At 38.3% G+C, this 27,826-nt stretch overlaps 1 protein-coding gene and 1 non-coding gene across 4 annotated transcripts; both read right to left on the minus strand.

The window, feature by feature from the left end:
• LOC104146845 (uncharacterized) lies at nucleotides 1-27,502 on the minus strand. 3 transcript variants are annotated; one of them, XR_011138055.1, is made up of 7 exons: nucleotides 27,286-27,501; nucleotides 24,974-25,100; nucleotides 15,083-15,140; nucleotides 9,680-9,806; nucleotides 4,749-9,283; nucleotides 4,106-4,208; nucleotides 2-313 (listed from the first exon to the last, which is right to left on the minus strand). It is a non-coding gene; the product is annotated as an uncharacterized protein (transcript). The 3 variants fall into 3 exon arrangements; XR_011138054.1 differs by having other exon boundaries at nucleotides 1-313; nucleotides 4,106-9,283; nucleotides 27,286-27,502; XR_011138056.1 differs by lacking the exon at nucleotides 4,106-4,208 and having other exon boundaries at nucleotides 27,286-27,500.
• LOC138064560 (heat shock protein beta-3-like) lies at nucleotides 320-1,828 on the minus strand. The gene is given in 3 exon segments (XM_068927730.1): nucleotides 320-1,340; nucleotides 1,342-1,388; nucleotides 1,810-1,828. Coding segments are annotated over 3 exon segments (621 nt in total). The 3' UTR covers nucleotides 320-785.
• Nucleotides 27,503-27,826: the final 324 nt, after the last annotated feature.

Below are 27,826 nucleotides of genomic sequence, written 5' to 3' on the forward strand. Positions count from 1 at the left end.
ATAAGTAATATATTTTTTCTTCAGCTGCTGATAGATAGCAGAATACATTAAACAAAAACAATTTTCTAAATGCCTTTGAAAGTTTTCTTTCAAATTAATCTTTGACAGAAAGTATACTCACTTTCTTACTTATAACTACTTACTGAGTTTTCAAACAAATAGAGTCAGTGATTATTCTGTTATTTTATAGTTTCAAACATACAACACACTTTTAAAAAGAAATCTCTTAAAGGATGTTTTGTATACAAGCTTGCGCTGTGGAAACAGGTTCTTTTCTTGATAGTATTCTTCAGTTTCTGTGCTTTTCCAGAGACTAAGAAAGAAAAAAAAAATCTGAAGTATTAATTAATAGGAAACAGCATTTTTGGTATGTAAATTAAATTTCCATAAAATTCACAACCTGTCTATTGCTTCTTTAGTGACTCATCCCATTAATATATATTAAAAATGCTTATTCCTTAAAATACAATTCCTGCTTAACAGACCTCTTAAATATGCTTTATTTTCAGTATCTTATCAAATACAATTTTTTTCTCTTGCTACTCTAAATTATTTTCCACTGTTCAAAAAGCTCGGCTTTCCAGTACATATGTAGCTGGAGGCAAGCAGTCTAATTCCACATCAAACAATAAACTCAGCATACTGAAAAATATATACAAAGATTTTCCTTATTTGTAATATAAATACAGCCACATGCTTGACTACATTCTACAGCATTGCTTGAGCTACATTATTTTGTTATATTAAGAATAATTTTATCTCACCAATAAACTATTCACAAAAATTTAATTCAGTCCCCCTGGCTTCTTCATTTCAACAACCAAAATGCCATCATGGCAGAAAAGCGCAGACAAATCTTTGTTCTCCACTCCATTAGGTAGTTTGTATTGCCTAGTAAAGCTTCTGGATATGAAACCATGTTCGTCCATCCTGGGTCCGTGTTGAGCTTTGATTAGCAGCCAGCCTTCGAAAGTCTGAATAATGATATCTTCAGGGCGGAATTGCACAACATCCAGTAAGACCTGAAAGCTTGTGTTTTCCTCCTCCTGGCGGCTCTTCTCGGCCCCAGCTGTACTTTCTGTGATACGCCTTCTGTTGCGCAGCGCAGCTGTAGAAGGGCCCGGCAAAGCGTATAGGGAGTGATCCAGTTTGAATGCTTCTGGCTCTTGAACTGCAAACTCTTCTTGGTAACGCACAGGAGTTTCCACCCAGTGTCTTATAACTGTTTCTTCCATTGCTGAGGCAGACAGATAAGGTGCTGCTGCTTCTGTGTTGCTTAGGGAAAGCTACAGAGTCAGACCAAGCTCTTTCCAGTCATGTGCTTTGCCTGCGGACTAGTTTTATCAGTTGATGTAGCCTTTCACTTTTAGCACAGGCTGAGCGTAACACTTAATAGGACGTACTCCAGTGCCAGGACACTTGTTCCATCTTCTATCCACTAACAATAGAGCACTATTTATAGCACTTGGGTCTTGAGTTACTTTAACAGTTTTCACATGTACAAATTTCATGCATAAATAATAAAAGTGATGTTTTAATGCACCTCTGATTAGTCTTGCAATATTGTGCTGTTTGTCATTATGAATAATGAGAAGACAAATAATGTGAAAGGTCCTTTGATTTAAAAGGAAGTTTAATGATACTATTTTTCCAAGGGATGAACTGTAACAGTTATAAACTGTATTTCTTCTAAATGTAATACAAAAATTACTGAGAGAAGGAATTTAATTAGCTTGACAGTATGAATAGAATGAATTTCACATTAGGTGAACTGTAAAGTTATCAAGTGCATTGTAGCACAGGTTGTACTCAGGTGATAAACGGGCATTGTTAACAATGTTATTGGAGAGAGAAGGGAAACTTAATGGTCCCTTCCCAGAGGGGAGGTGGCTGAACAACTGATTCTGCAACCTTAGTGACCTACAAGCACAGCAGAGTCTTCCTAAGCGTGTCAGGGAGTCTGACTCAAGAGCACAGGCAGAATTATAGCACAAGTTCATGTTTCACAGCTTCCAAGAGAGGGTAAAGCTATTTTTCCCTAGAATGGTATTCAAGAAACCTCCAAATCCCTAATGTTATCCCATTGTCCCAGTAGTCTTCCTCTTCTGGGGCTTAATAGCTTGAATCTGTGATCTGGGCTAACGTGTGGGGAACAGGACTGATGACCTCAAAGGCTTGCTGTGGAGTAACAACCTCCTTGATAACTTGTGGTCTAAGAGCAAATAATGCCCGGAATGTGTTAACAGTTTGGTTAACAAGACCAAAGAGAAAAGTGCAGTTGATGTGGGAAAAGCATTTCCAAATTTAAATATGTTTGCTAGAAAATTCCTCTAGCAAGGCTTAGGAACAGGAAGCAAAATGCACTGTGGCAATTGAGAGAGAAATTGTTTATTCCCCTCAGTTGCACTAATGCTGGAAATAATCAACAAGATACTTTTATTCTTACTTTTTTGGCTTTTTTTCATCACAGCTCCCTCCCTCTCTTCTTGTCTTTATATCTTCCATTATCATGAAAATGGCAAGCCAGTTCATATGGGATCTTTGGTTGCTAATGGACTGCAGCATCATGAAGAAACAGACAGTCGAATTTCAATAGTTATCATCAGAAATAAACTTAGGAATTGCTTGGATAACAGAGCAGGGTTACTGGAGGTATCTATAATTAAGGTTTGAAGGTAGCTATTTTATTTTAGACATATGAAGGTGGCTTTGCAAGGTAAGGAAATTACCAAAGGTAGATCAAAAGTTCAAGTTACCTTAGATCAATGGCCATTTGATTAATGGAGTATTGTGGGAAAGGAGAGAGTATGATACTTTATTTAACTGTTGGCTCTTTTCTTGTCAAACTGTCCAGCAGAAATAATTTAAAAATGCAGTTCTGAATGTATGGTTTGCTAAAATAGTGATAAAAATAACCTGGAATTTTGCCCATTCTCTGTTCAGCAGCTGTTTTCTATTTTGCAAGCCAATGATTCACTTGATGGGGAAACTTTAACCGTGAAGTGAAGCAGTATGCCTAGCTGGTTGTTCTTTACCAGACTGAACAGATGCTATGCTTTTAGAAACTGCTAAATAGCTGTCTCTATTGAATTCTCTGATGATAGTCTGATGTATTTTACTTCAGTTTTGCACTTCATTAATAAATGTACTGTGCTGTAATACTGCATTATCTTGTTTTTTTATTTAGCCATTCCCATCTTCTCCAGAAAAAGGTAAAGTTGTCTATGTGAGGTTCATACGTACACTTTAAATGTAAAGAGAAATGATGTTAGGATAGCTCACTGTGAGAAAGCTATGTTTGCTCCCAGAAACAGTTGTGTTAGTTTTTCTGTCTTTTCAATGTCTATGTTAAGCATACTTAGAACTGTGTGTCTGATCTAATTAGCATGAAAGATGCTTTGAATTCCCTTTAAATTCATGCCTTATGCAAGGCTCTGTTTATAGGATCCCTTCCTACACTGCAGGACTAGGAATTTGAAAGATTTTGGTAATGTAACCTTGTAGTTTTGGCAGAGCAGAGGGGTTCCTTTCTGCTCTCTCATCTTGGTCTCTCCTAAGTTCAGGCTCCTTTACCCTCTGTTTTCCACCTAAAGAGCTTAGGAATTAATTCCATCTTTCTTATCTATTTGCTGCTAACAAGGAGAATATGTCAAGTGCAAAAACAAAATGCACTTGAAATGTAAACTTCCCAGCAATTTAGAATATATTTTCAGGCTTTCAAATTTAAATATGCACATGGGGCTTCAATAATGAGGAACTTTTGAAGTTTGATGTTTATGATATGCTCTTCAAATAAGCTTAGCAAGCTTCAGTCAAACAATGTATTAAACAAATTGATTACTGAGGTCATCTTAAGTGAGGTCATACTAAACAGATCATCTCGTAAAAGAACATTCCCGCTCTCTGGTGTATGACGCTGGTATTGCACGCTTGGTCCGTTAATGTTAGCGTGTAGCTTAATTTTCTTTACCTGGAGTGATTAAGCTCTGATTTTCAAAGAGCCAAGCGGCTGTGAGACACTAAAATCCTACTGAAAGTAAAATGAGAAAGGAGGGCTCAGTCTGCTGATGGACTTCAGGCATGGCATTGCTGAGTGATACCACACCTGTGTGTAGGGCTGGTTTTTGCCACAGCCGGCTCTCCCGCAATGCAGTGGAGGTGTAGGCCATCCATGGAAAGAGGCAGCATCCAGAAAACTGAGGTGCAAACTGTTTAAATGAGACAGTGGAAGTGTAAGAGAGTCAGTCCCTCTCTTTTGCAGGGCCCAGACACTCTGAAGGGAAGACTTTACTAGCCAAATGTTAGGCTTTTATGGAAATAGAGATAGGAATGAGTCCCTCATTCCCTCCTGCTGTTAGCCTGGAATAGTTTGGTACTCATTGGCCCACAATGACAAAGCAGGAGAGTAAAACTGGGGCTCCTACCAGGGACTGTGGCACTCACTGCTCTGTAGGCTATTTGACCACATTTTTTATTGTTATTATTTTCCTTAATAAGAATTTGATGACATTATATAGAAATAACAACATTATATAATATATAACATTAATAATATAAATAAAATATAAATCAGATATTAAGGTTATAATATAGAAAATTATTTCATTTAATGTTTAATACAATGATGCACATATCTTTAAACACCAGGTGCATAAAACAGACAGAAAATTTGAAATTACCAAGCTCATGCAGCAACTGATTAGTTAAAACAGAGAGAGGATCAATGTCCTTAATTGTTAGCTCCATACCTTAAATTTCTCTTTTTTTTTCCCCCAAGTAGAACAGGCAGTGAGTCCTTACTGCTTACAGCATGACACGCTTCTGGGTGCACAAAAACAGGAAACAACTGAATAATTTGGGAAAGACTGCAAAACTATTCTTTGGAAAATTGCTTTGAAGTGACACAGTTAATTATAGCTGCGTTGCACTGTCAGTCTTTGCCTTCTCTTGCTAACAGCACACATTTATGGTCTCAATATCTTTTTGGATTTTTTGAAAGAAAAATCTGTGATCCATTGGTAATTTGCAAAAAGTTGTGTTTAACACATTACTAGTATAAATGTGTCACAATGACATCTTGTGGTGAGACAAAAACATAGCTAGTAAAAGAAAATTTCAATTCACAAGCTGTTTGCTGTGTGTTAACACCAGATATCATACAAGTCTGTGAAATACTTGTATGGAAAGACAAATCAAAGAGAAAAAATGCCCCAAGACTAGCTTACAGAAGGCCATTTTCAAGCAAGTATTAGCTTCTTCCTCAGTAACTTTTTGGGGGAAAACATATTTGATTCATGTTGAAATCACAGAAAATACAGAAAGCAGTCATCCTGTGAAAGCTGTGACTAAGGCAAAAACTGTAAGGTGCACAAACTGAGAACAGCAAACTTTTGATTTATATCTTAAAGAAATACAGATCCTGCTTGACAGAATTTTATTAAAATAATAGATTGCACTGTTGCAATTCTCTGTATGCTTGATTTCTCAAGGAATAGCTATTTCAACTATCATAGAAACTCAGTAACTACTGAAAAGGGGAAAATGCAAAAAAAATTGCAGGATAAAGTTGGCAAGAACTCTTTTAGTGGAAGCTAATGAGCTAAATTCAGATAATAGCCATGTAATTACCCAAATGAATTTCGGCAGAACATTGCAATTAATCTTACCAAAACCACTCAGCTATACTACCCATGACCTACCTGACATATCATTCAAAAGAGATATTGTCCCTTCAAACTTGGGAATATCTCAGAAATGTAAGGAAAAGCAGGACTTAGTGAGTTGTAAGAGTGCTGACAATGTTATACCCACTGTGGGAGTTTAAGTTTTGTGGTGATACTGGAGATATCCAGCAACATAAACTGTAGGTGGGAATGAGACTTGAGGTGACACATATGGAAACTGATGGTAAAAAAATTAGAGCTTTTTTTTTCCACAGCATTTAATATATTTTTGTTGAGCCAGAAAATTATCATCTCCTACTGGTGTCACTTTGAGTACATTACTTCTTAGAGCTATAAATTGTCCTTTTACCTGGACTGTTAGATCTGGACATACGTAAGCTCTGAAGCATTTAAAAACGTAATCACAACTACTGCAAGTGTCTAATCAGCAGATACAGTGTTTTATTTTAGAGAAATATTGAGGGTTTTTTTAAAGTTAATGTCTCATTCTAGTCACCCAGTGTTTATGCTGGGCAATGAATCACAACCTAACTCTTCCTGTAGCAAGACTTTGTGCCCTGTTATAAAACTCCTGCAGGTTACAAGGGCTCTTTTGTTACACGGCCAACTTAACGGAAGGAAGGCTTCAGTCTGTGGGTCATGTCCTTCACAGCCTGGAAAAGGTTGGGTTTGCCCAATCTCTTGGAAAATCTCTTCAGGGCACTGATGCTCTCTTGTAACTGAAAACTCGACCTCCTAGTTTTAGGGACCTGTTAATTAGGGGAAAGCTAATTTGTTTTGGTTGTAACTAATTATATGTTTTTGCACTAAGAATCAAGTCTTTGCTTTTACATTAGGAGGCTATGTAAGAAATATAGATAAGTATAAAAAGGAGTGTCATTGTGACACATTACATCTATTGTTACAAGACTTCTGTTGGATGTATTGAGATGACAGAAGGCAATATGAAGGATGAGGATGAGGGATGGTAGGAACACGGCAGCTTCTTTCAGAGCAACACATGTATAGGCACTCAATAGACTCAAAGTGCACCTGGTATGGCAATAATTTTAAAATTTCAAGTTGTTATTATAATTAAAAAAAACTTTAAAGTGCTATCATGGAAATCTTTACAAATATTTGCTTTGTTATTCATGTGACTGCTTTTCTAAACATTTTTATGCCTGTTACAGGCAAATGCATCTGTGCCTCACAAATGCTTGACGGTGCTATAAAAAGCAAACTATATTATTTTATTGAGTGATAGTAATCTGTTCACTTCTTGCACACAGATGAACAGTAAAGAGAAAACGAACAATTAAAAGAGAATAAAGCGCCTAAGGGCTTGAAAGCTCTGTTTTGCCACTGGCAGGTAGGATCTAATGCACTATTGCTGTATAAATAGTCTTATTTTTCACCAGTTAAAAATTAACTAGTGTTCCAAGAAGAATGCTAATTTTCAGATTTCCTCCTCCTCTCCCTCACTGAAGTCTTGACTTGAGAGGTGATAGGAATAACTCAAGGCAGTTAAGTACAGGAAGATTAGTTTATTTATTTTGGACTTGTTTAAGCTTCATAGCAAGTGCTCACTTGTTTCACTAGAATGTGTAACTCGAGTTTCATGGAAGAGATCTTCAGGTTTGCATGTTTTTATTTTTAACAGTGTTAAACCTCATAGAAATACTGAAAATCTCATGTGTGAAGTTCTAGGAATAGGAACATTTCTGTGGTTTGCAATTAGGTACTGTCTAAGGCTTCTAGGGATAAGGGCTGGAAAATCTAGACCTAAATGACCCACAAAACAAACTAACCTGATATTGGCACAAAGAAAAACTGATCTCATTTTTGATGCCGTTTCTCCTGAGAACAAGGTTAAGATAGAAGTTAAATAGCTAGAGTGAACTGAATAACTGTGGTGTATTGAAGCTCTGAATATGTCTGTCAAAATATTTATTTGGGGGAAAATAATTAAACTTGCTAACTGTATTTTGAGATTTAAAATTTTCACTATGTTGAAGTGTTGGAATGGACTAAGGGTATACCTGAACACACTTCACTGTTCAGCTACCATGAAAATACTGTATTATGACATGAGTGCTAGGTTTAAGACTGAACAGCTACTTTATAGAAGACAAATTCCCATTTATTTAGGAATTGTAGAACTATAGGAAATGCTTTCTGAGCATTTGCTGGCACTGAGATATCAGCTGGATGGCCCTTGATACGAAGATAGCTTGTTGCTTTAGCTGATGCCTGTGGCTTTGGTGCTGGATGTTTCTTCAGGCTAAATTAAGCTCCTGGTTTAAAGCATCCTGCACTTCTGCATCCCACATTCTTTTGACTGGGTCTTGTAGGCAAAACTGGAACCAATCCTGTGAGATTTTTCTTTAACACCATGAAGCCATGAAAATGTCTCCAAAATGTCATTACATGGGTCATCCACCACCATGCATCACCAAGATCACTAAGTTCCCAAGAGTCAAGCAAAGATCACTCAGCCCAGAACTCATTTGGGCTGAGAGCTCACATGTTGGTCTGGATGGCGACCAGCTACTGATTTCAGCATAAAAGTAGTTCATCCAGAAAGTCCTTAAAGAGCAACTGCTGTGATCTGTGAAAGATTTACAGGAAGTTTGCTGTGGTTAATGAATGATTCCTTTCTGAAATGACATACATGTGCAGTTTGTATCAATATAACTTGGGAATTAACTGTTTTGATTAGCTTCTGCAACTGACAAGGTAATAGCTGGAGGTTGGGGGGGGGGGGGTCAGTATTGACAGTGGAAGGATTGTGCCAAAATCACAAGTTTAGAGGGACTGATAGTGGATTGATGGTGACACAGCTATCTCCATATGGTGACTTACTGGGTGACGTGAAATAAGTTGGAAATCATGTCTTATTTCTATGGGCCACTTATCTGTATCACAAAGTCAGCCCTTCACAGGTTTCCAGTCTTAGAAGGAAGGCCTTCTAAGGCCTTCTGCACTGGCAGAAATACTGCTTTCCCTTGCCTCTCCACACTGAAAAAGCCAATCAAAATCTGGCTCCTATGTCAGACTTGTTATTTCCTTCACTGCTGCAGGGAGAACAATATTCCCATACTCTGATTCATTTACAGACTTTGGTGATGTCTGGAAGCTTGCAGGAGTTGTAAAATCTCAGATGTTACAAATCCCTTTTTTGTAGATCGAGTTTTTAGTTAAATCTGAGAATGAAATTTTGACATATGTGAACCACATAATTCTTTTATCTCCACTGGAATTGTACATAGTGTATATCAGTGCAGAATTTAAGTCCTTGATCTTAAAAGTCTTTCATAGTACAGGTTTAGCTCAGAAGTACTTTCCATTGGGCCAGACTTCTCTTAATACCAGAGATTAAGCTTCTTGTGCATCTTAATTTACAAGACTTGGACAGTTATGTTTTTCCATAGACATGAATCAAGAGTAGTTAACACTTTAAAGAAGTGTTATGTCTGAAAGTTAAAACTGTTACTTCTACTTTGAGCTTCTGTTCATATATTTTAATGCTTGAAAAATCTGAAAACACATTTTCTGGCCTGCTTTGTACACTTGCATATGTGTAGTGATCCCATCAATGCCAAACAATGCCACAGAGTCTAGGAAAAAAAAAAGAGAGAGAGATTTGTGTTTCTTAGAAAAATAATGACAAAACAAAAAAAACCTGGCAGAATCTCATTCAGTCTTTACCATATCCTCTAACATACAACTTTACCATATCCATTGACATCCGGTCAAATGAGTTAGAGTGGTGTTGGCATTCTGCATCAATTCAAAACATATTCAATTATATGGACAATGACTGATGGAAGGAAGAAGTTAGAGGCAGAGGATGAGGGTGAAAGACATAATGGTTAGAAAGGAATGTTCTGAAACAGGAAATTTGATTACTAGTGCACAAGCAAGTTCTCACTCAGCAAAATATACTGGGTCAAAGGCAGCTGGATCCTGAATAATGAGTGATTGCCTGTCCAGTTCATTAACTCCCTACTTACATTGTTATTCGCATAGAATTCAGCGGGGATATCAAAGAAGTAGCAACAAGCTAGGAGAGAAAGAACCGCTGGACAGTTTCAGATGGACTCCACAGTCTCTCACTGCTATTCATTTTCTGGAATTTTGCTGTGGAAACAAATAGCAAGGAAAACAATAACAGGATTAAGAACAATGAAAGACTATTAAGTCACATACCGGTGGTTTACAGCCTATTGCATTTTTTCCACTGGAGCAGTGTTAATTTTCTTTTTTTGCAATGGTTTTGCATTTTTTGTGTACAACAGTTTAGGGTTAAACACATTTGACCTAAATGAGGCTTTCTAGTTCCTCCCTGGGAGGTAAAGTAGCAGGCTCCACTTTGATGTTGTTTGTCTGTTTGTTGTTTTAACTTTAGCTCTCCCACCTGCATCTGTGTAATTTCTTGGAGAGCAGTCCCCTTTCTGCTCAGCAGCAAGAATTAGCGCCTTCAGTTGCTAAACTATGCTTCATACTTCCTGGGCATATGAAGCAATAACGAGCAGCAGCAATCAGTGAGCAAACAGTAGTAATGAGCTCTTTTATGGACTGTAATTCTGGGAGGGATAATGTGCAAAGACTGCATAGCAATAGAGATGTTTGGGACCAACCTGTAAATGACCAGCAATCCTGTAATCCTGTGCAGCATCCTCTAGGCATAGTTACTTAAATTATGCAAGAGGACTCTGCTATTTTAAAAGAGCAAATTCATTTTCACGTTCTTCTCATTTTACTTGTTCTCACAGATCTGTCCGCGATCTGTCCTGACAATAGTATAGCAAAGACACCAAACTACTTTGCAAGCCTGAAAAATGTTTTTAGTTATTCTGTTGCTGTTCTACACTCTGATCATGTAAAAATTTTAAATTAATTTCTTCTCAGCAGCTGTTGAATTTCTTTAAAGTCTTTCAAGTAATTTTGCACTCTGATAATAATTTAATTTTCCTGATTTAAAATGTCTAGCTTTATTTTGCAAATTTTATTTCATTTTTGTTCATATCCAGTGAGACACTAGTGTGAAACAAGTATTTAAATACCTAAGTAACGTGTTTACAAATGATGCTACACAGAAATTATTCATCAGATGCACAATCAATCACTTGCATAACACAGCTTCACTTGGACATGCAAAAGGCATTAGTAGTTTCCAAAGTGAAGATGTTGCAGTCACTCGTCTTCAAGATCTTGTTACCCTTAAGGTCCACGTTTCCTGTGTTTGAGTGAGGGACAGCCTTCTGCCCCCAAACTGGCTACCACAGAAGACTGGTGCTCGTCAGCTGTTTCTTTTGTACAAACTAATGTGGTGTTAATTACCTTCTTTTACAGGACCACATTCATCGCTTACGTTATCAGACAAAAAGCACATATGAATAATGTGCAGAGAAATATTACTGAAGAAATTCTTGCAAGGATTGGTGCCAGGCTGAAGGCATAAGTAATGCTCACTGTGGACATAGATGTTTGAGGTAATGAAGATAGAGCACACTTCTCACGGCTGCGTGAAAACGAGAGGACAATTGCTGGTGCAAAATCTCCCTATGCTGTGTTTGCTGGAATGTGACTTTAGTACTTTACACAATGAGGACAGGATATACTCTTACAAACAGTGTGTTAATATTAAAGAGGGCACAAATGCACCAAGATTTTTTGGTAGGCATCTCTCAGACCTGGTTAGCCTATGACTTTGACGATTACTCTTTTCCTGTTACAAATTAACCTCTATGTCCCAACTGCTCTCCATAAATCTTGTTTAGCTGTATATTCTTATATGTAGTAAAATGTCTGATTTCATGCAGTAAAGTAAAATATGGATTTTGCAAAATGGAACAGAGAGGTAGGAATCTCCCAAGAACAGTTCATAAACCCCTGGAGCTGCCCTTATCTTCTTTAGCTCTACAGGAAGGCTGAATACTAGCATAGACATCCAAATTTTAGGTGCTAAGATAAGGTGAAATGAATTTCACTACAAAAACAAAAGCAAAAGCTCAGATAAGTGAGGCAAGGAGCCTAGTCAGCTTTTCGCAATAGGTCGGTCTCTCTGGTAATGTATTTTTTTCAGTCTTTTGCTGAAAGAAAGGAAAACTCCATGCAGGTGTTACCTCCAGATGTGGGGAGAAAGGTTAACAGAACTATCTGGCTTCATTAGCTCACTCTTTGTTCAACTACAACAGGCCTAACCTGCAGCAGTGTTAGGCACTCAGAACTGTACTTGAAGATAATATTAAAGGCAGTCTGGCTATGTTGCTACTTGATGCTAAATATTACAGAATCCTGGCTGTCTTATATTAGGTACCCAAAATCAGTAGACATTAGGACCCTTTATCTTTCTGCGCCTCATTGCTGCTTCTGAATGACAGTGATAATAATATTCTCTCAGCTTAAAGGATTGCTGTACAAATGAACTAATTAATATTTGTGAAGCTTTCAATTAGTATCATACGTGTGCCAAAGCAATGAATAATTCTATCCTCAGGATTTGACAAGCGGTAAGTAAATAATACATGGGGCCACACACAGCAGTAATAAGAGTAAAGAAGAAAGGAAACTCAGTATTGAATAAGACAGCAGTCAAGTGGAAAATATACAGTGAAGTTATATAATTAGAGAACAAGTTGTAATAGATATGCACATACAGACTGAATGAACATTATACAGGAAAACTTAAATCCGTCATTTTCTCTCTTTTTAAGTGCCTGACTTCAACAGTGTTTTTAATGTTGTTTTTTTAACATTTGTAATATAGCCATGCTCTCTTGTTAGGTTTCTATTCCTTTCATTGCCTCTCAGCCTGATACATAATTTACTGTGATGGTATGGAATGTGTGGAAAGCATAAAATCTCTTTTGAAAAATCATTCAGATGGTCATATAAAGCTATCTGAAATGAAATTAGAAGCTATCCACCCATACTGCAATTCCTTTCCACCCCTCCTCCATGAGTATTACATCTGAGTCAGCCGATGTGGTATTGGAACAGTTCCCTGCCTGGAGACCAAATCCACTGGGTATGCTCTGCTCATTATCACAGCTGAGATAAACCAGAACTACTTAGTTTGTAGCAGGAATAGTATCAGGAAAGGTAGATGGGACCTGGTAGGACCTAGGTTAAATTGTCTCTGTTGGAAGTGTCTGTTTGTATCCTGCTGAAATTACTGGGAATTTTACCAATAACTGTTTGCATGTAGCAATAGGTCTTGGACCTCTGAAAGCTAGGTATTGAACAGGGATCATGTGAAAAACTTGTCTGAATCATTGCATCAGTTTTGCCTAAGTCTTGTTCACTTCTGAGAGACTGCATTAATATACATGACAAATTGTTGAATAGGGTGAAAATGAAGAATTAGTGATTGCTACTAATCAGGATCATCTGCTCTAAATCCAAATGTACTGTGCTTTTTTTGCTCACAGTATATGTAGTTTTACTTCAAAATACTCTCCCAGTCTCTGGTTATCTCAGAACCACTACTTATGATTCTTCATGTGTTCAGAGCAATATCCATCCTTAGCCTCAGTTCCCCCAGTAAGTACATGTTACAAGCAAGTACATGAATTACAGGTTAATGAATTAACAGGCTCACCTGCCTTTTCTTCTTGAACCCTACACATAGAAGGAAGTGACAAAATTTCATGTGTTACTTATAGCTCTACTTTATTATTTAGCCAAGCTCAGATGTTATCCAAATCTATCTACTCTTCTTGCTGAAATAAAATAGAACAGATAGTGCCCCTCATACGTTCTTGTGATTGGTTAAGACAAGAAGCCTATATTTTGGCTGCTGGCCCTCTCCCTCAAGGGAAAAAAGAAAAAAAACTTTAGCTAGAGCAAAAGGACCCTAAAACATGCTTTGGACTTGCTCTCATAGCTGAAATCCATAGAGATGCCACATGGAACACCTAGCTCTTTGAGAGCTCTTAAAAAAACTGGCTGTTCTGGCCTATTTTCCTGATCAGGTTGACAGAGAGCTCTCTCAATCACTTTTAAATTAGGATTCCTCTCACTCCTTTATAGGCCAGCTCCTTGCCAGTTTTCCCCATTCTCGAGAATATATGGAGGCTGCTCAAAAGAGAAATTAATTTTATTTTGGACCAATAAATTCTTCAAGATGGACTCCAAATATTCACACCTTTGTCTTGCTTTTCTTCATCTTTGGAGCTGTAATTACACGTAGGATATGATGACAGACAAGTGCTGAAGCTGCAGTCTTTATCTCTTATCCCTAAAGACTCGGGAACAATGCGGAAAGGAGGCCAGTGCTAGTTTAAAGCTCCCCCCACCACAGTAAATTGCCTGAGTGGAAATACTGCTTTTCAAAGACTTCAAGTCCTCTGTCTTATTTGTTAGTTTGTGTATCACTCCTGCACTGTAGCTGAGCTTCTTGGGTGTGTAAGATTTTATTGCCTAACATATTTGCAGTGTTACTGTGTTTGTGCTATTCAGATGATTGTCACTGGCTGGCTTCATAACTTACAAACTAGGTTTACAATGCAGCTACCACGGCATGAGCAAGAGGGGATGGCTGGGCTTGTGGTTAAGGCACTGACTTGGGAGGTAAGAAATCCAGTCCTGGTTCTTGGCTCTCCTGCAGGGTTTTCTTTATGACTTCTGTCAAACCACGGCCTTTGTGCTCCACTTTTATAGCGTGGGGGGAAGGTATCAGGATCCCTCCCTTATATAGATTATCAAGCTTTTCAGGACAGACATTATCTCCTAATGCATGTATGCCGAAACTCTTCTACAGAGACAGGATAACATATGAAGCCATTAGAAAAAAAATACAGTGCAAACAAGGATCATAAGAATCGTGAAGTATGAAGGTGTTTCACTAATGACAAAGATGAGCTTACTATGAAAATACCTTTAATATTCACGACGAAACCAAAGAAGAGCTCATCAACTCAGGTATCAGAGGTGGACTTCCTGGAGGGATAAGCCCTTCCCTGCCTTCTAAGTCACTTGCTCCATCATGTGTGATAGCATAGCAGTTGTGTACCACCACCAGTGCTACAGTCCTGAGCATCATAATAATGCAACTGAAAATACAAGGTATAGCAAGGAGAAAGTGCATGTACAGAAAGTAAAAAAGGATATAGTCAGCAAAGCTTGTCAAATAGACATATGTTCAAAAGAAAAAAGATGGATTCAGCAGATCTACCTTGTGCTGCTATTGATAAAGTAAATGTAATTGTATTCCTGTTCTGTTTGTGTGGCTGATGATGTTACTTTTGTTTTATTCACCAGCAGAGTATTATTCTGGAAAGAAAACTCAGCAAAGAGTATCCATTCTGGGCTCTTCACATTACAGTGCTATTAATGCATTTTATCTACAAAGAGCTTTTACAGTATGAAATTGCTGGAGCTCAATTTATAATTAACAGTTGTAGGCTCACCTTTCAGACCTCTCTTGGACAAAGTTCATGTTGAAATTGAATTTTCCATGTGTGAGAACTGAAAAGGAGCAAAAGGACAAACAGATTAAATATCTATTTCTATAATACCTGTACTCCAAAAAGAGTTTAAAAAAAACCTCTCAGAGACTTTTTGGATAGAAATTTGAAAAAAAGCTGCAGTGATAACAATCTGAATAAGTGAGATCAGTGGCAGTAATTTTAAATGTGCTAAACTGCATATGTGAAAAATGTTGTGGAGAGTATTTATGTATAATTGCAAGCATACATGCACAATAGTAAATTTAATGACTGAGTTAAATTTCCTTTACATTGCCTTAGAATCTCACATGTTAGGTATAGCACTCATCCACCTTCTGTAACAATGGTTGACGTACAACACTGCCAGAAGCAATAAAATCACTTATAATGCATATTTTATATACTGCTCACTCTATGGACACTATAACTCATGCTGACATGATAGATGCTAATTGGATAGGCAATGAAGGTTGTCTGGATGTGCCCTGATGTTTTTATGGCTAACATGCAAAGGAATCAGAACCTATAAAAGCAATCTGGGAATACACAGATTTCACAGTCACTCAATTCAAAACTCCTGTTATCCACTTTGGTAAGCAATGGGGGCTCCTCTGATAGCATTAACTCCTAGACAGAGGATTTCAGATTCCTCACCATCTGCTGAAGAGATTCTCATTATGTAATATCAGATCAGGTAAGAATAACAAAGGTCTGTTAAACACCTAGACGTATGATTTTAATTATCTGTATTAAAACCTTTGATATTTATATGTAAGGGCAGTTCTTGATAAAGGAAAACAGTACTGAGAATAAGTGTTAGCAACAGGCTTTCTTCATTTCAGAATCTTTAACTAAAAAACAGAAGCATAGCTGAGTGTGTATAGTTAAGTACAGCAACATAAGTATAAGCTGCAGCTGATTTATAAGAAACTTCAGTTAAGACAGAGAGTATGACCACATTTTGAAGAGTGTAAAACAAAAAAGTGCGTTTTATAAAACCCATGATTTTAATCCTTTAACTATACACCTGTGATTTCCCATAAATCATGATGTGGAGTAGTAGTTAGTCATTTAGGGCTTGTATAAAATAAGTACATTATAAAAAAAAGTGAGCATTCTGCCTATTCTTAGCTTATAATTACATTTTACTATAAAATATATGGAATTGGACTCATTCCTGAGTCTCTGCAAGTCTTAATGCCTATTTTATGGTGCTGACCTACTGCAAACAGTCTGTCAGGTGGGAATGTTATCCTTGGAAAGTGAGAGGTAGTGGTGAGGAAGGCTAAAAGATGCACTGATACAAAGCAATCCACTTGTGACCTCCAACAGAATAGTTTTTTTAGGGTTCCCTGATGATATTTAAAATCAGCCCTTTGGCAATCCATTTGTCCCTTTGAATCCTTTTGGTTAGGAAACATTACATGTCCTTACCATTTAATCTAATAATACATCATGTTTTTAAATATAACGGCTACTTGTGATTATCTCAGACACAGCCAGTTAACACAAATCTGCCCTTGCCCATAGTAAGGGCAAATTTACACTTAATATAACTGTCAATCAACATCTTTATTCATTTAGTACATCTTCCTAGCATAAACAAACCTATGATAGCAGATCAGACTGTTCTTCCTGAACTGAAACCTTCCCTGCCAATGAATACTCTTCTGTTCTCTGGGGCAAAAAAGCAGTTGTCCCTTTGTTAACTGGTAATAAGCTTCAATCCATGATTGTGTATGATGAAATCATTATATATGGCTCGCACCTTTATCGGGTCTAAATGTCATAGTTAATATACTACAGAGTTACAACTGGCTTTGCCTCTAGCTGTTTTCTACACCTAATTTTGCAGAGCACACATATGCAGAAAGAAATTGTTTAAACAGCATAATGCTGTACAGCTGGTTCAGTCAATAACACCCTTAACTCTTGCTATACAAGATTTTTTCCCAAAGGATTATATGCAGTTTACCCTAATTATTATTTTGCCTTGTTTGGGAGGGGAAGAAAAAATTTCAGAAAAAATAGTATTCTGCAGAGAGCAGTAAAGAACATAATGTATATATTGTTATATGTTCTAGCAGCTGATGGAGGCATCTTAAAACTGCTATACAAATATCATCAGCATCCACATAACTCTGCAGAGTAACAACAGTAGTAAAGGCTTCATTGACCTTCCTCTACACACCCAAGGAAAATGCTGACAACTCTAATCATCTGGTTTTTACCCAGTGAAATCAGCTGAAGTCAGTGGAAGCTTTTCTCACCAAGGAAGAAGAGGCCTCTACGTCCTAAGGAGGATTTGGAGTGCACTACGGAGGGAGGAGATGCTATTGGGAAGTGGGGAGGCAGAGAGACTTGTCCTGTATCCTGTCATCTGCAGGCATGATGGCTAGTGAGTGTGTGGAGAGATGCCACAAAGCCCCAGAACTTCACCGATTCTTCTCCTTCCTTTTTGCTATAATCTCAGTCCTTTCCACAGCCCCTAACTGTCTCTCTTTTTCCAGTCATCCTTCCCCCCCAAAATCCCCTAAACTCACTCCCAGTTCCTCTTTCCCTCTTTTGAATCAGCTCTTTAAAAAATAACCCTTCAATACGCTTGCTGAGTTCTGTCAGCTTCCTTGCTACACCACAGCAGAACACAATATTGATTTTTTAAAGTAATTACTGATCAATCTTCAGCTTCTGAGACTCAGGCAATCCTTTCTGTTAACTCTCTGAAGCTGCCTACTTGGCCTGGGGGCTAAACTGTAGTCCCCTCCATGGAATTCTACAAGTCAATGATTTTGAACAAGCAGAGAGCCCTAGTACATAGTATCTCAGTTTATTCCAATACCTATCTGTTGCCATATTACTATGTATAAAGGATACAGAGACCCCACTGTATGCTGCTTTCATCTGTCCTCACTTTTGGACACAGGATTCCAGTCATTTTGGAAGAATATTACTGGAAGGATCCTCTGGGCACACAACAAGATATAGCACAGAGAGCTGCCACAGAAACAGCATTTCAGGGTCAGCTGGCTGTCTCCCAAATCAATTGGGCTGTCTCCCAATTGTTGTCTCTCGTTGCAAACTCCTCCATGGACACAGTAACAGCTTTGGATCTGGCAATGTTAGCTAGGTTCAAAGGTGAAATACGTATTCCACAAATATAGAGGCTATACGGTCACTTTCAAAGGGTCAAACACATCTTTTGACTGATCTACTAGCTGTCTGCCTAGCTGTAAAAATGAATGCATAAGGCCTATGCAAAATCCAGTTCAATTACTGGGCAGACCTCTGAACAAAACCAATTACATGAAGGTCAGGTTTTCTACTAGCTAGCTTTTCTACTGAAAGCAGTAGCAATACTTCTATTGTACTTTATTGGGAATGTGAATTGGATCTTCAAGTCAAGCACTTGGACCTTTGTGAACAGAGGATAGGATTTTCTGCTTTTCCTGAGACCAGAAGGTCCACTTTTGCAAGAACAGAAGGATAAATGGAATATGCTTGTCCTCATTATAGCAATAATATATCAAGGCTATGCTGAATACTGTTTTATGTTTCTAGGTGGTTTTCTGCATGTGACTTCAGAATGGCATCCAGTCCCATTTTTTTGGAGATCATCCATTTCACATGGGGATCCTTTGTCATTTATACTCCCATTATTGGAATAATTCCATAAAGATTTGTGACTCTGGATCTAAAATAAATAAAGTCAGAATTTGTCCTGTGGATTTCCAAGAGGAAGGTCAATAAACCCAAAATTAAGAAGAATCCAGTTAATATTCTGATTCTATAAAACATCTGAACTAAGGTCTTTTTGACTTACTGGTAGCTGAAGCACCTAATTAAGCATCTGCTAAATAAACTTTTATAAGGTTTATGTGTTTAACAGCCTGCTGCACCGAAGCGTAGGCATTCACCATAACCTTGGCAAAGACACGAGAGAAGCTTTTTTAAACATAAACTATCATACCTTTCCCATGTAAGTGGGAAAAAGTTACATTTCAGGGGCTCAATACTGCAACCACTGTACATAAATCACAGCATTTGTAGAGTAGCCAGCAACCAACCAAACTGCTTTATGGAGAAAGCAATATACCTGGTCCCGAATATCTCCAATGAATGTTATATTCTACATGCACTAAGCTTGCATGAATAGTTCATGGGAAGGAGGGAGCGATATAGATATTTAAGTGAAAGTTCCTAAACCTAGAAGGCATAGTGCTTCAAAAACATTTGGGTTACCTTTAGTTTACATTATTCCTACAATACAGATGCCATTGAGGATTGTGTGTGTGAATTGCTTTTGGAAACAAAGGGAACAAAGGAGTGATTTGGAAATGCAACTTATTTATTAATAACCCTAGTACAGAGATATTAGTGGAGCTGAAAAAGAAACAATACTTGCTGTTAAATAAATCTGACAGATATAGTATTCTCGAGCGATATTGTTCAAGGTTTGTTATGATTTCTTGAGGACCTGGTATCTACAGTTCAGATTTTGCTTTCATAGTTTTATGCTCTGATATTGCTTCTTAATCCTGTGTCAGACATATGTTGATATATACCTTGTCATTAATTATATACTCCAATCCAGGCATATGTGGCAAACCACTTAAGCACACCTCAGTCAGTAGGACTTTAGAACGTGCTTTAAAGAAAAAGAGCTCCTAAGAGTATGCTACACAGCAAAAGGCAGGTTTAACTATAACTTGTGTTCACATGTCTATATAGCTTAAATTAGATAACATGAATAACAGTGAAAACATCGCTTTTGTGTGAACTAGTAATTGGAGTTCAAACTCTCAAAGACATATCTTACTGTATCTTCATTTCTCTTCTTAGCTATGAGGGTATACCTATTGTACAAACTACTTCTTACTCATTTCGAGCATTTTTTTTTATCCTTTTTGCTAAAAGGGGTTTTGCTTTTCATTTAAGATTCATTTAAAATTCAAAAACAAAGCAAGTTAAAATATTGAAACTTCAGCCACTAAGCTTTTGTAGCTGGCCTTCATCATTTCCAGGGAGAGATTAAATGGTCATTTCCACTGACAGCTACAATGCTTTGCTGTGCATATTCACAATATATGTTATATATAGTTGTACAGGTTTGTAGTTGCACTGAGTTCTTTAGAAAATGTGACAGTTAAGGAAGAGACATAGCTGGAGTATATAAAATGGGTTAACATGTTGAATATAAATAGGAAATACAAGGTCATAAGCAAAATCCAGTTTCTTTTGTTTCCGAACAGCCTGTTCTTTCTATTGCTTTGAGCTTTCATGTTTCTTCTCACCCATCCAGATGTACCGTTATTGAATCCTGCTCTTTTACAGTGAATAGAAGGACTAGCAAGTGCTAGCCAAATGTTCCAAGTCTGCACACAGCTTTATTTGAGGTGTCACATTCCTCTCCTTTTGATAGAAAACCTACGGCGGAGTGCTGTTATTTTCTGAGCATAATGCAGGTGTTGTGCAGGTCATCAGGTATATTGTCTTTTACTTGTGCAATGGCATTTTTCACACTTTCACAAGATTATGGTTTGCATAGTTCTGTCAAACAATCTGAGGACTTTTCTAAGACCAAATAAGAAGATGAAGACTCTAAGAGCCTGATCCAGCAACAGTCTGGGTTGTAGCCTGAAATATACAGAATATTTTCTCGATATTCTTAACAGTAAATCTGGCACGTAAGTGTACTACTGGCCTAACAGACTTCTCATCACATTGTCCACATCAAAGAAAAATACTACAGATTAAATGTTTTAGCATGTTAAAGATATTTTCATGTTAATGCTAGAACAAAGTCCATAAATAATGTTACCATATTGCTTCCATCTATTTAGTAAAAAGATAAAACAATCTGGACATAAAAAGGGAGAGAGAAACATTTGAATACCCTGTAAACAATCTTCATACTAGAAACAAATCTTTAACAAACCTTAATCTGAACTGTACTCTTCATAAAAAGTGCCAGACTGAGGGCACAAAAACCCAAAGGTTCTGGTCATCCTAGAAGGGCAAACATTATGTGGAACAGGACTAGAATCATTGTTGTTTGCTTCCTCATCAATTCTCAGCAGGCACATGAGGGTGCCACTTCTGGTCCATCTATTGAAGATATTTACAGAGTGTCCAAAACAGTAGGGGTTTAGAAGAGCGGCTTGAAACCATGTTTTTGTTTGTTTGTTTGTTTAAATCTTCATAGCCCCTTTCTATAGGGAAATGCTATTTCCTATATTTTTCAAAAAAAAAAAAAACTGAACAAGGAAATATCAAACACTTTGTCAGTAAAGAAGCAAATCCCAAGTTTCCAAATTCCACAGTTTCTTAAACACAGAACCCCTACTATCAAGGGAATATTCACTGTCTCTGCTCACTCAGCCCTCAAACTCTGCTAATAATTCAAATAAGGTTGGCAATTTGAAATGAGGACACCTTTAACTACTATTTTTATTGGTGTTGGACTGTTTCATGACCTTCCATTGAAGAACCACGAAATGAAAAATGAGTCCACAATACTACCAACTTCTGCAACTTGATGACTTAGAAATGAAAAGTATCATATGTAATTGCCAGTCTACATAGCAATATAATCTATTGACTATTCAAATTTCTATATGTGAGTCTTCTTGCATTACTTCACTAACAGTAACATTTTCGGGGTGCAGTGAACAGTAACTAATAAATTATATAACACCAACTGCGATATTAGAATTACTTTATTGATAGACTTATATCAGTGCAACTATAGTTGGAACCTGTTTCTATTTTTGACCTTTGGTCACCATTAGCCTTTGCTTTTAGACTTCCTATTTATTTTGCTAATATGATTACCTAAAAGGCAGACAATCTTTTCAGGAAACAAGAAAAAGGAGGATAACAGGTGAAAAATCATTTCCAAATATTCTTGCTTTCTTTCTTTCACAACCATGTGTTCTTCTGCAGAAGGAATACCTAACTGTAGCACAGTTGCCACAAGGCAACAAAGCACTAGAGCACAGAGAAAAAGTAAAAGGAGGAGATTTTTGATTGAGAGGTCTTACTTTTCCTATAGTATTCATTCACTTTGTCTGCAGTTATCTCTGCCTGTTGACATTTGTCAATAAATCAGATAAAGAGCTGCAAATCGTTTGGAGTTTTATTTACTCAGAGCCATTTCTCCCTTCCCCAATGACATTTACATGAGCCTGTATAACAGCAGGCTCTAAGTCACTTATTGACATTAGAGCTGCAAATCTCAGTACTGAGTGCTGCTGGCCTCTATATAATACTCAAACTCCTTCCAAAAAAAAAAAAAAATCCTTGATTTCTATGTCAAGTTCTTCCTTTTTCTATTTTCATGCTCTTCTGTATCTTTCTAGGATATTATTTCGGTGACAGCTGGTCACACACATTTGCTGTTAAAATTTGTATTTTGCAACTTATTACCATTAGAATATGAATATCTTTTCTTCAGCAGTTTTGAAGCCAGTGAACCTCAGTATTCCTCTAATTTTACTTCGTAACTTCAGCTTCTTGTCTGTGAGATCAGTGAAGTAGGAGACTTGTATCACATCACTGTCTTTCTCAACTAACCACAGTTTGCGTTTTTCAAGGTTTTTCACTCTAAACTTGTAGCTGCACCAAACAAAGGCATTTTGTAGCTTTGTTAACGTTTTCATAACTGAGGAAGTATCCTGAGTCAGTAACCCATATTTTTATGTGACATTTTTCTTTAGAGATATTTATTCCTCCAGAGTAAGGATATGGTATTAATATGAAACTACATATCTTGTAATATGTACATATGTTGTAATGCTTTGCTTTCCTGCTTCTAACTATCCTGTGACTTGCAAAGATGAGGAGCATTTGTGTATCCCTGTACAACAGACTTATACCATGGAATTCTGAATCTACAAATATAAAACAGTATAAGTAAGCTAGTCTTTTTCAGTACTTTCACAGATGTTGAATGCTTTAGCTTTGCTTGTTAATTATAAAAGCAGAGCAATATTTATTCTGTAATTCAGCTTCTTAAACAGAGCTCTCTGGGCACCTTACATCAGTAAAAATGAAGGATTAGTACAACTACCTACTTGCTAATAGACAAAAATCAGTTGCCTTTCATCTAAGATTATTAAAACATAAGGCAATTGGGGAGGTGGGTGAAGAAACAAACACACCACCCACTTTGTTCTTTGTTTGAATGAAATTATCCCTAATATGGCAAAGTGGTTTAGACTCAATTGTCTCTGCTTTAGGGCACCTCTAATAAAACATCTGGTGTTCAAGTCATCCCAGTCATGATGCAGGAACACTGGTCATACTGTTCCTATGTACCACTTTTGCTGAATAGTACTGCATTCTACAGCACTTCTGTTCAAGTATTATCTTTGCCTGAATCTGTTTAACTACTGAAACCAGAAATTAAAGTGGTATGACTGTAAGACACACTAGCGTATACCTGTCCCTAAAGTTGTTTTCCAAGATGATGCTTGCTGGACAACTTGTACCTATATGGCTGACTATGCAATTCTGAAAAAAATCTGTTAATTCTGTTCAGGTATGTTTGGAAATATGCATATCCATTGGTATCATCACTTGTTTATGTTTTAAATTCCCATTTCCCCAGTATTTACTAATGAACAAGCCAATTTTATGACAATCTTCTCTTCAGAATTTGTTAACCGCTAGTGCTGCAAAATCTTGAATTTAGCAGGTGGCGACCATAGGTTAAAATGTTCAAACTCATTAAATTGCATTGATGTAAACAATAGATGATTAAATGATGTGCTTAGCACTTTTTGGGGTCAAGCCCCACTTATAAACAGTCCTAGGTGGATTATTTTTCATACAAGCTTTCTGGTCTCATATGATAAGAAATAACGTTTGCCACAGGGTTCAACTAAATACACACTCGCACTTCTGTGAAGATGTTCACCTCTCTTTTTGGGTGCAGACTTATTGCCTAATAGCTGCGATGTGAGGTTCTTCCCTATTAAAACACTTTGGTACTTTCACTTCTATCTTGATACATTGTTTCCTGCTGACAAGCTTCTTTGTGAAGACAGCTAGCACTGCACTTACATATTGCAATATACAATCGAACTTATTTCTAGATGGAAGAAGTCCTATAGGACTTGCTAGTGATTATTATGCTGCTGAGGTTTTTCTATGTAAGCTAGAAGGCACTTGTGTTACAGCACTTGTATTCTGCTTACATTATGCTATTGTTCAACGATAATGCTCGTTTTATGTCATAAAATGAATGAGCCACAAGGCTACATAACAAACAAACAATCTTTTCTTTACAGTGAATACAATGACTAATATATAAGTCTAGGCTTAGCTTCTCTACCAAATTTGTGTGATTTGCAGTGTATACATGAGAAAATGTTTCTTATTTTGTAAACTGATGCTCTATTCAGCTCATGAACACTTGTTTATAAGCTAGAAATAAAATTACACATGCAAAACTGTCATTTGAGAATGAGCATTTTTCCTTGCATGTATAAAAACATCACATCTTCATAAGCAGATTTAAGATACCAGCATCATACAAAGCAGAGAGGTCTTCTAGTCCATTCTGTCCAAGCCAGAACCAATGCTAACTAAAAACATTCCTGAGAAATGTTTATCTAACCCATGCCCACTCATGGAAATTGCACCATTTCTGGTAGTGCTCTCTTTCAGCACTTGATTAGCCTTACCATTAAGGTGTTTTCCAGTATCTGACCTAATCTCCTCTGCTGCAATGCAAGCCAAACACTCATTTTCCCATCACCATGTCCTCTTTGCAGCAACTCTTTACATACAGATTCTATTTTCCCCCTCAATTGGCTCTAGAAGAAAGAATTGCCAGCCCTTTTTCATTACCTTTATAGAACACTTTTCCAAAATCTCTGCTTGTTCTTGATGGTCTCCTTTAGATTCTCTTCCAACTCACCCTTCATTTAGAGTAGTGTCCAAAGGCAGTGATTCTCAGTGTGATGTATTACTGCTGCTAAAAAGAAGAAAAAGGGTTTTAAGGGTTCAGGGGAAGTCACTGCAAAATGTAATAAACAAACAAAAACATAAATCACCTACTACGACAGAAGTAAGATAAAAATCTGAGTTTGTTGCAGCTCCTTTGTTACATTATTGAGGGGCATAGCTAAGCCACTTTTGCTCAGCTTGTAGTTCCCAATGTTGAAAGAGCATCTCGTGATCAGTAGAGAGTTGCCAGCAACGGCTGCTGCTATGAGAAAAACAGTCAGATTACTGAATAGCAGGAAAGACCGAGCCTGTATCCCTTCTTCCAGTCCACAGCTATGAAAAAGCTAAAATTAGCACAACTTAATGGTTAAGTAAAACAATTTGTTAAAAGTAAACAATTTCAATTGTACTCATCTAAATTGAATTCAGTCTGGTGTGCAGCCATATTTGACACTGATTTCCAAAGTAAAGTGATGAGGGTCAAAGGAAACAAGTTTTTGTACACTAGACATATGAGGAAAGTGAATTATGTATTGACAAGGGCTGCCTGCCTTTTGGGGGGGGGGGACTTATCAGCACTCTCTGAAATTGACTGAATACTGTCACTGAGCTGGTTTGCAAAAGACCTTAACTCATCGTAAAATCAGAGTAACAACCACCCACATAGCTTATTAGATCTAAAGCAAATACTTTATATCCTAATGAATATGCATTCCTATTTGCTTTTGAACCTTCATTCTTTCTTTCCTTTGTTCCTTACCTGCTTTTACAATCCTTCTTATTACACTGTGGGTCTTTCATATCCCACAATCATACTGAGAAAAAAAGTCTCCTTTTCTTTCTCCAGCAAGATAGTTGATATTGCTAATGTCAGCTGTGGAAAAGCCTATGGGTCAGGAATAATTTTTGCAATTTTGATTACTCTTTACACTGCGTAAGATGCCCAGTGTTTTCAGGATGTTCTGGTAACAATGAACAACCAAGTGTCACACCAGTTTTCAGAGGGTAAAAGGTCTTTCTTTGCTCTATATCACCCCTTTCTAAAGAACGGACCATCGTATAAAGCCCGTATACACCAAAAACGTTAGCACTTGAGTTAAAAATTGTGGTTCACGATATACCTGCTCGACTTTTGCCAAACACTAGAGGTATATAAAAGATGGGCATTTGAACATGAAAATTCACAGGTGCCTGCAGTTCTACTTCTGGTATCCTCAAAAAGGAATACTTTGGTTTTGCTAATATTGTAAATAACTCGCTCTTAAACTGTATATATATAACAAACACTATCCATAGATTTGGCATGGTCCTTCCTATCAAGCCTGATGGCCTCGACTGTCCTCTTAGTACAACTATTCCTGTGTGCCTGAAAATTTAGGCTCAGCCTAAAATACAGCTATGCTTTCTTTCATTTGATGGCTAGAGGTTGTGAATTCACACCCGCTCCTCTATCCATAGAAGAGGTTCATCCATGTGAAGTGGTTCAAAAACCTCATCTTTCATCTGCCGCAGGAACACCCTACTCATCAGGTTACAGACTGCCCTAGGCAGAGGCCACGTTCTCTCTGCTGAACTGTCAGTCTCTAAATAATAACCAGGATTCAGTGGACCAGAGGACCTTTTGTTTAACCTAGTGAGCCTCCCCTATTTCAAAATGTCAGATAAATTCCCAGATTACTACAGCCATTTGTTCTCTCTATGGGTCTGTTAAGTGTTTGGAGCCTGCTTCAGCTTTAAAAGTTAGGGTGCAGTGTTTATGCCCAGGATTCACAGGCTTCTGTATTTTCCCTTTTGAAGCAACTCAATTTTCCTACAGATTATATAGAGAAACTAGATATGCAGGATGGATCTACTGTATACCACTAAATCCACAACAAAACACTTACGGCCTCGCCTGCCTTATGCCCACGGCCGTAGGCCATCCGCACCTACACTTTTGTACAGACGGAGTTACAATGGATGTACAGCAGCAGGAATTAATCGCGCTTCTACAGAGAGAGATAGTATTTTAAAACGGGGGAGAGAAAAAGCACTCTCAGGCCTGACTGTTACAGAGAGCCAGGTGGCAATTGCAAGACACTCGTCTTTCAGCAAGCCCCCTCCGGTGGAGGGGAGGCAAAGGCAAAACTTCGCCGGCATACCAACAGCCTCATTACAAACGAGGTACCGGGTAGCAACAGCTAGAACATTTATTAACACGAAGTTTAAGCTACCTTGGCTGGAGGAGATCGCCCGGACAGGCGGGTCGCAGCAGGGCTGCCGGCTGTGCCCGCCGGCAGGCGCCACCGACCTCCCCGGCTCCTCGCGCACCGCTCGCTCTAACGGTCGCCGGCTCAACTGCCGCCGCGCAACCACCCCAGCGCCCCGGCCCCGCGGCCGCCATCTCCCCGGGCCGAGGTCGGGGCCGGGGCCGCCCACGGGCTCCAAGCGCGCCCTGCCGCCGGCAGGGCAGCGGCGGCCGCCCCGGCCGCAGGTGCGGGCCGCGGCGAGGCGCACCGCGCCGCCGCGGGGGGGGGCGGGAGGAAGCGGAGCGTGCCGACGCCTTTAAGAGTTTCCTCCGGGCGCCCCACGTGTGCGATCAGCTGACGGTGACGTCGCGCGCGCGCAGGGGTTGGGGGGGGGGGGGGGGAACGGAGGGAGGCAGGGCCGCGCTCCCCGTTCCCGAGGCCGGGGCGCTGCGGGCGCCGCGCTGGGGTTGGTTGTGCCGCGGCCGCCCGGCGCCGGCCCCGCCGCCTCGCGCCCCTCCCCCGCCTC

This window comes from Struthio camelus, chromosome Z (assembly GCF_040807025.1).
Source record: "Struthio camelus isolate bStrCam1 chromosome Z, bStrCam1.hap1, whole genome shotgun sequence".
NCBI classification, from domain to species: Eukaryota; Metazoa; Chordata; class Aves; order Struthioniformes; family Struthionidae; genus Struthio; species Struthio camelus.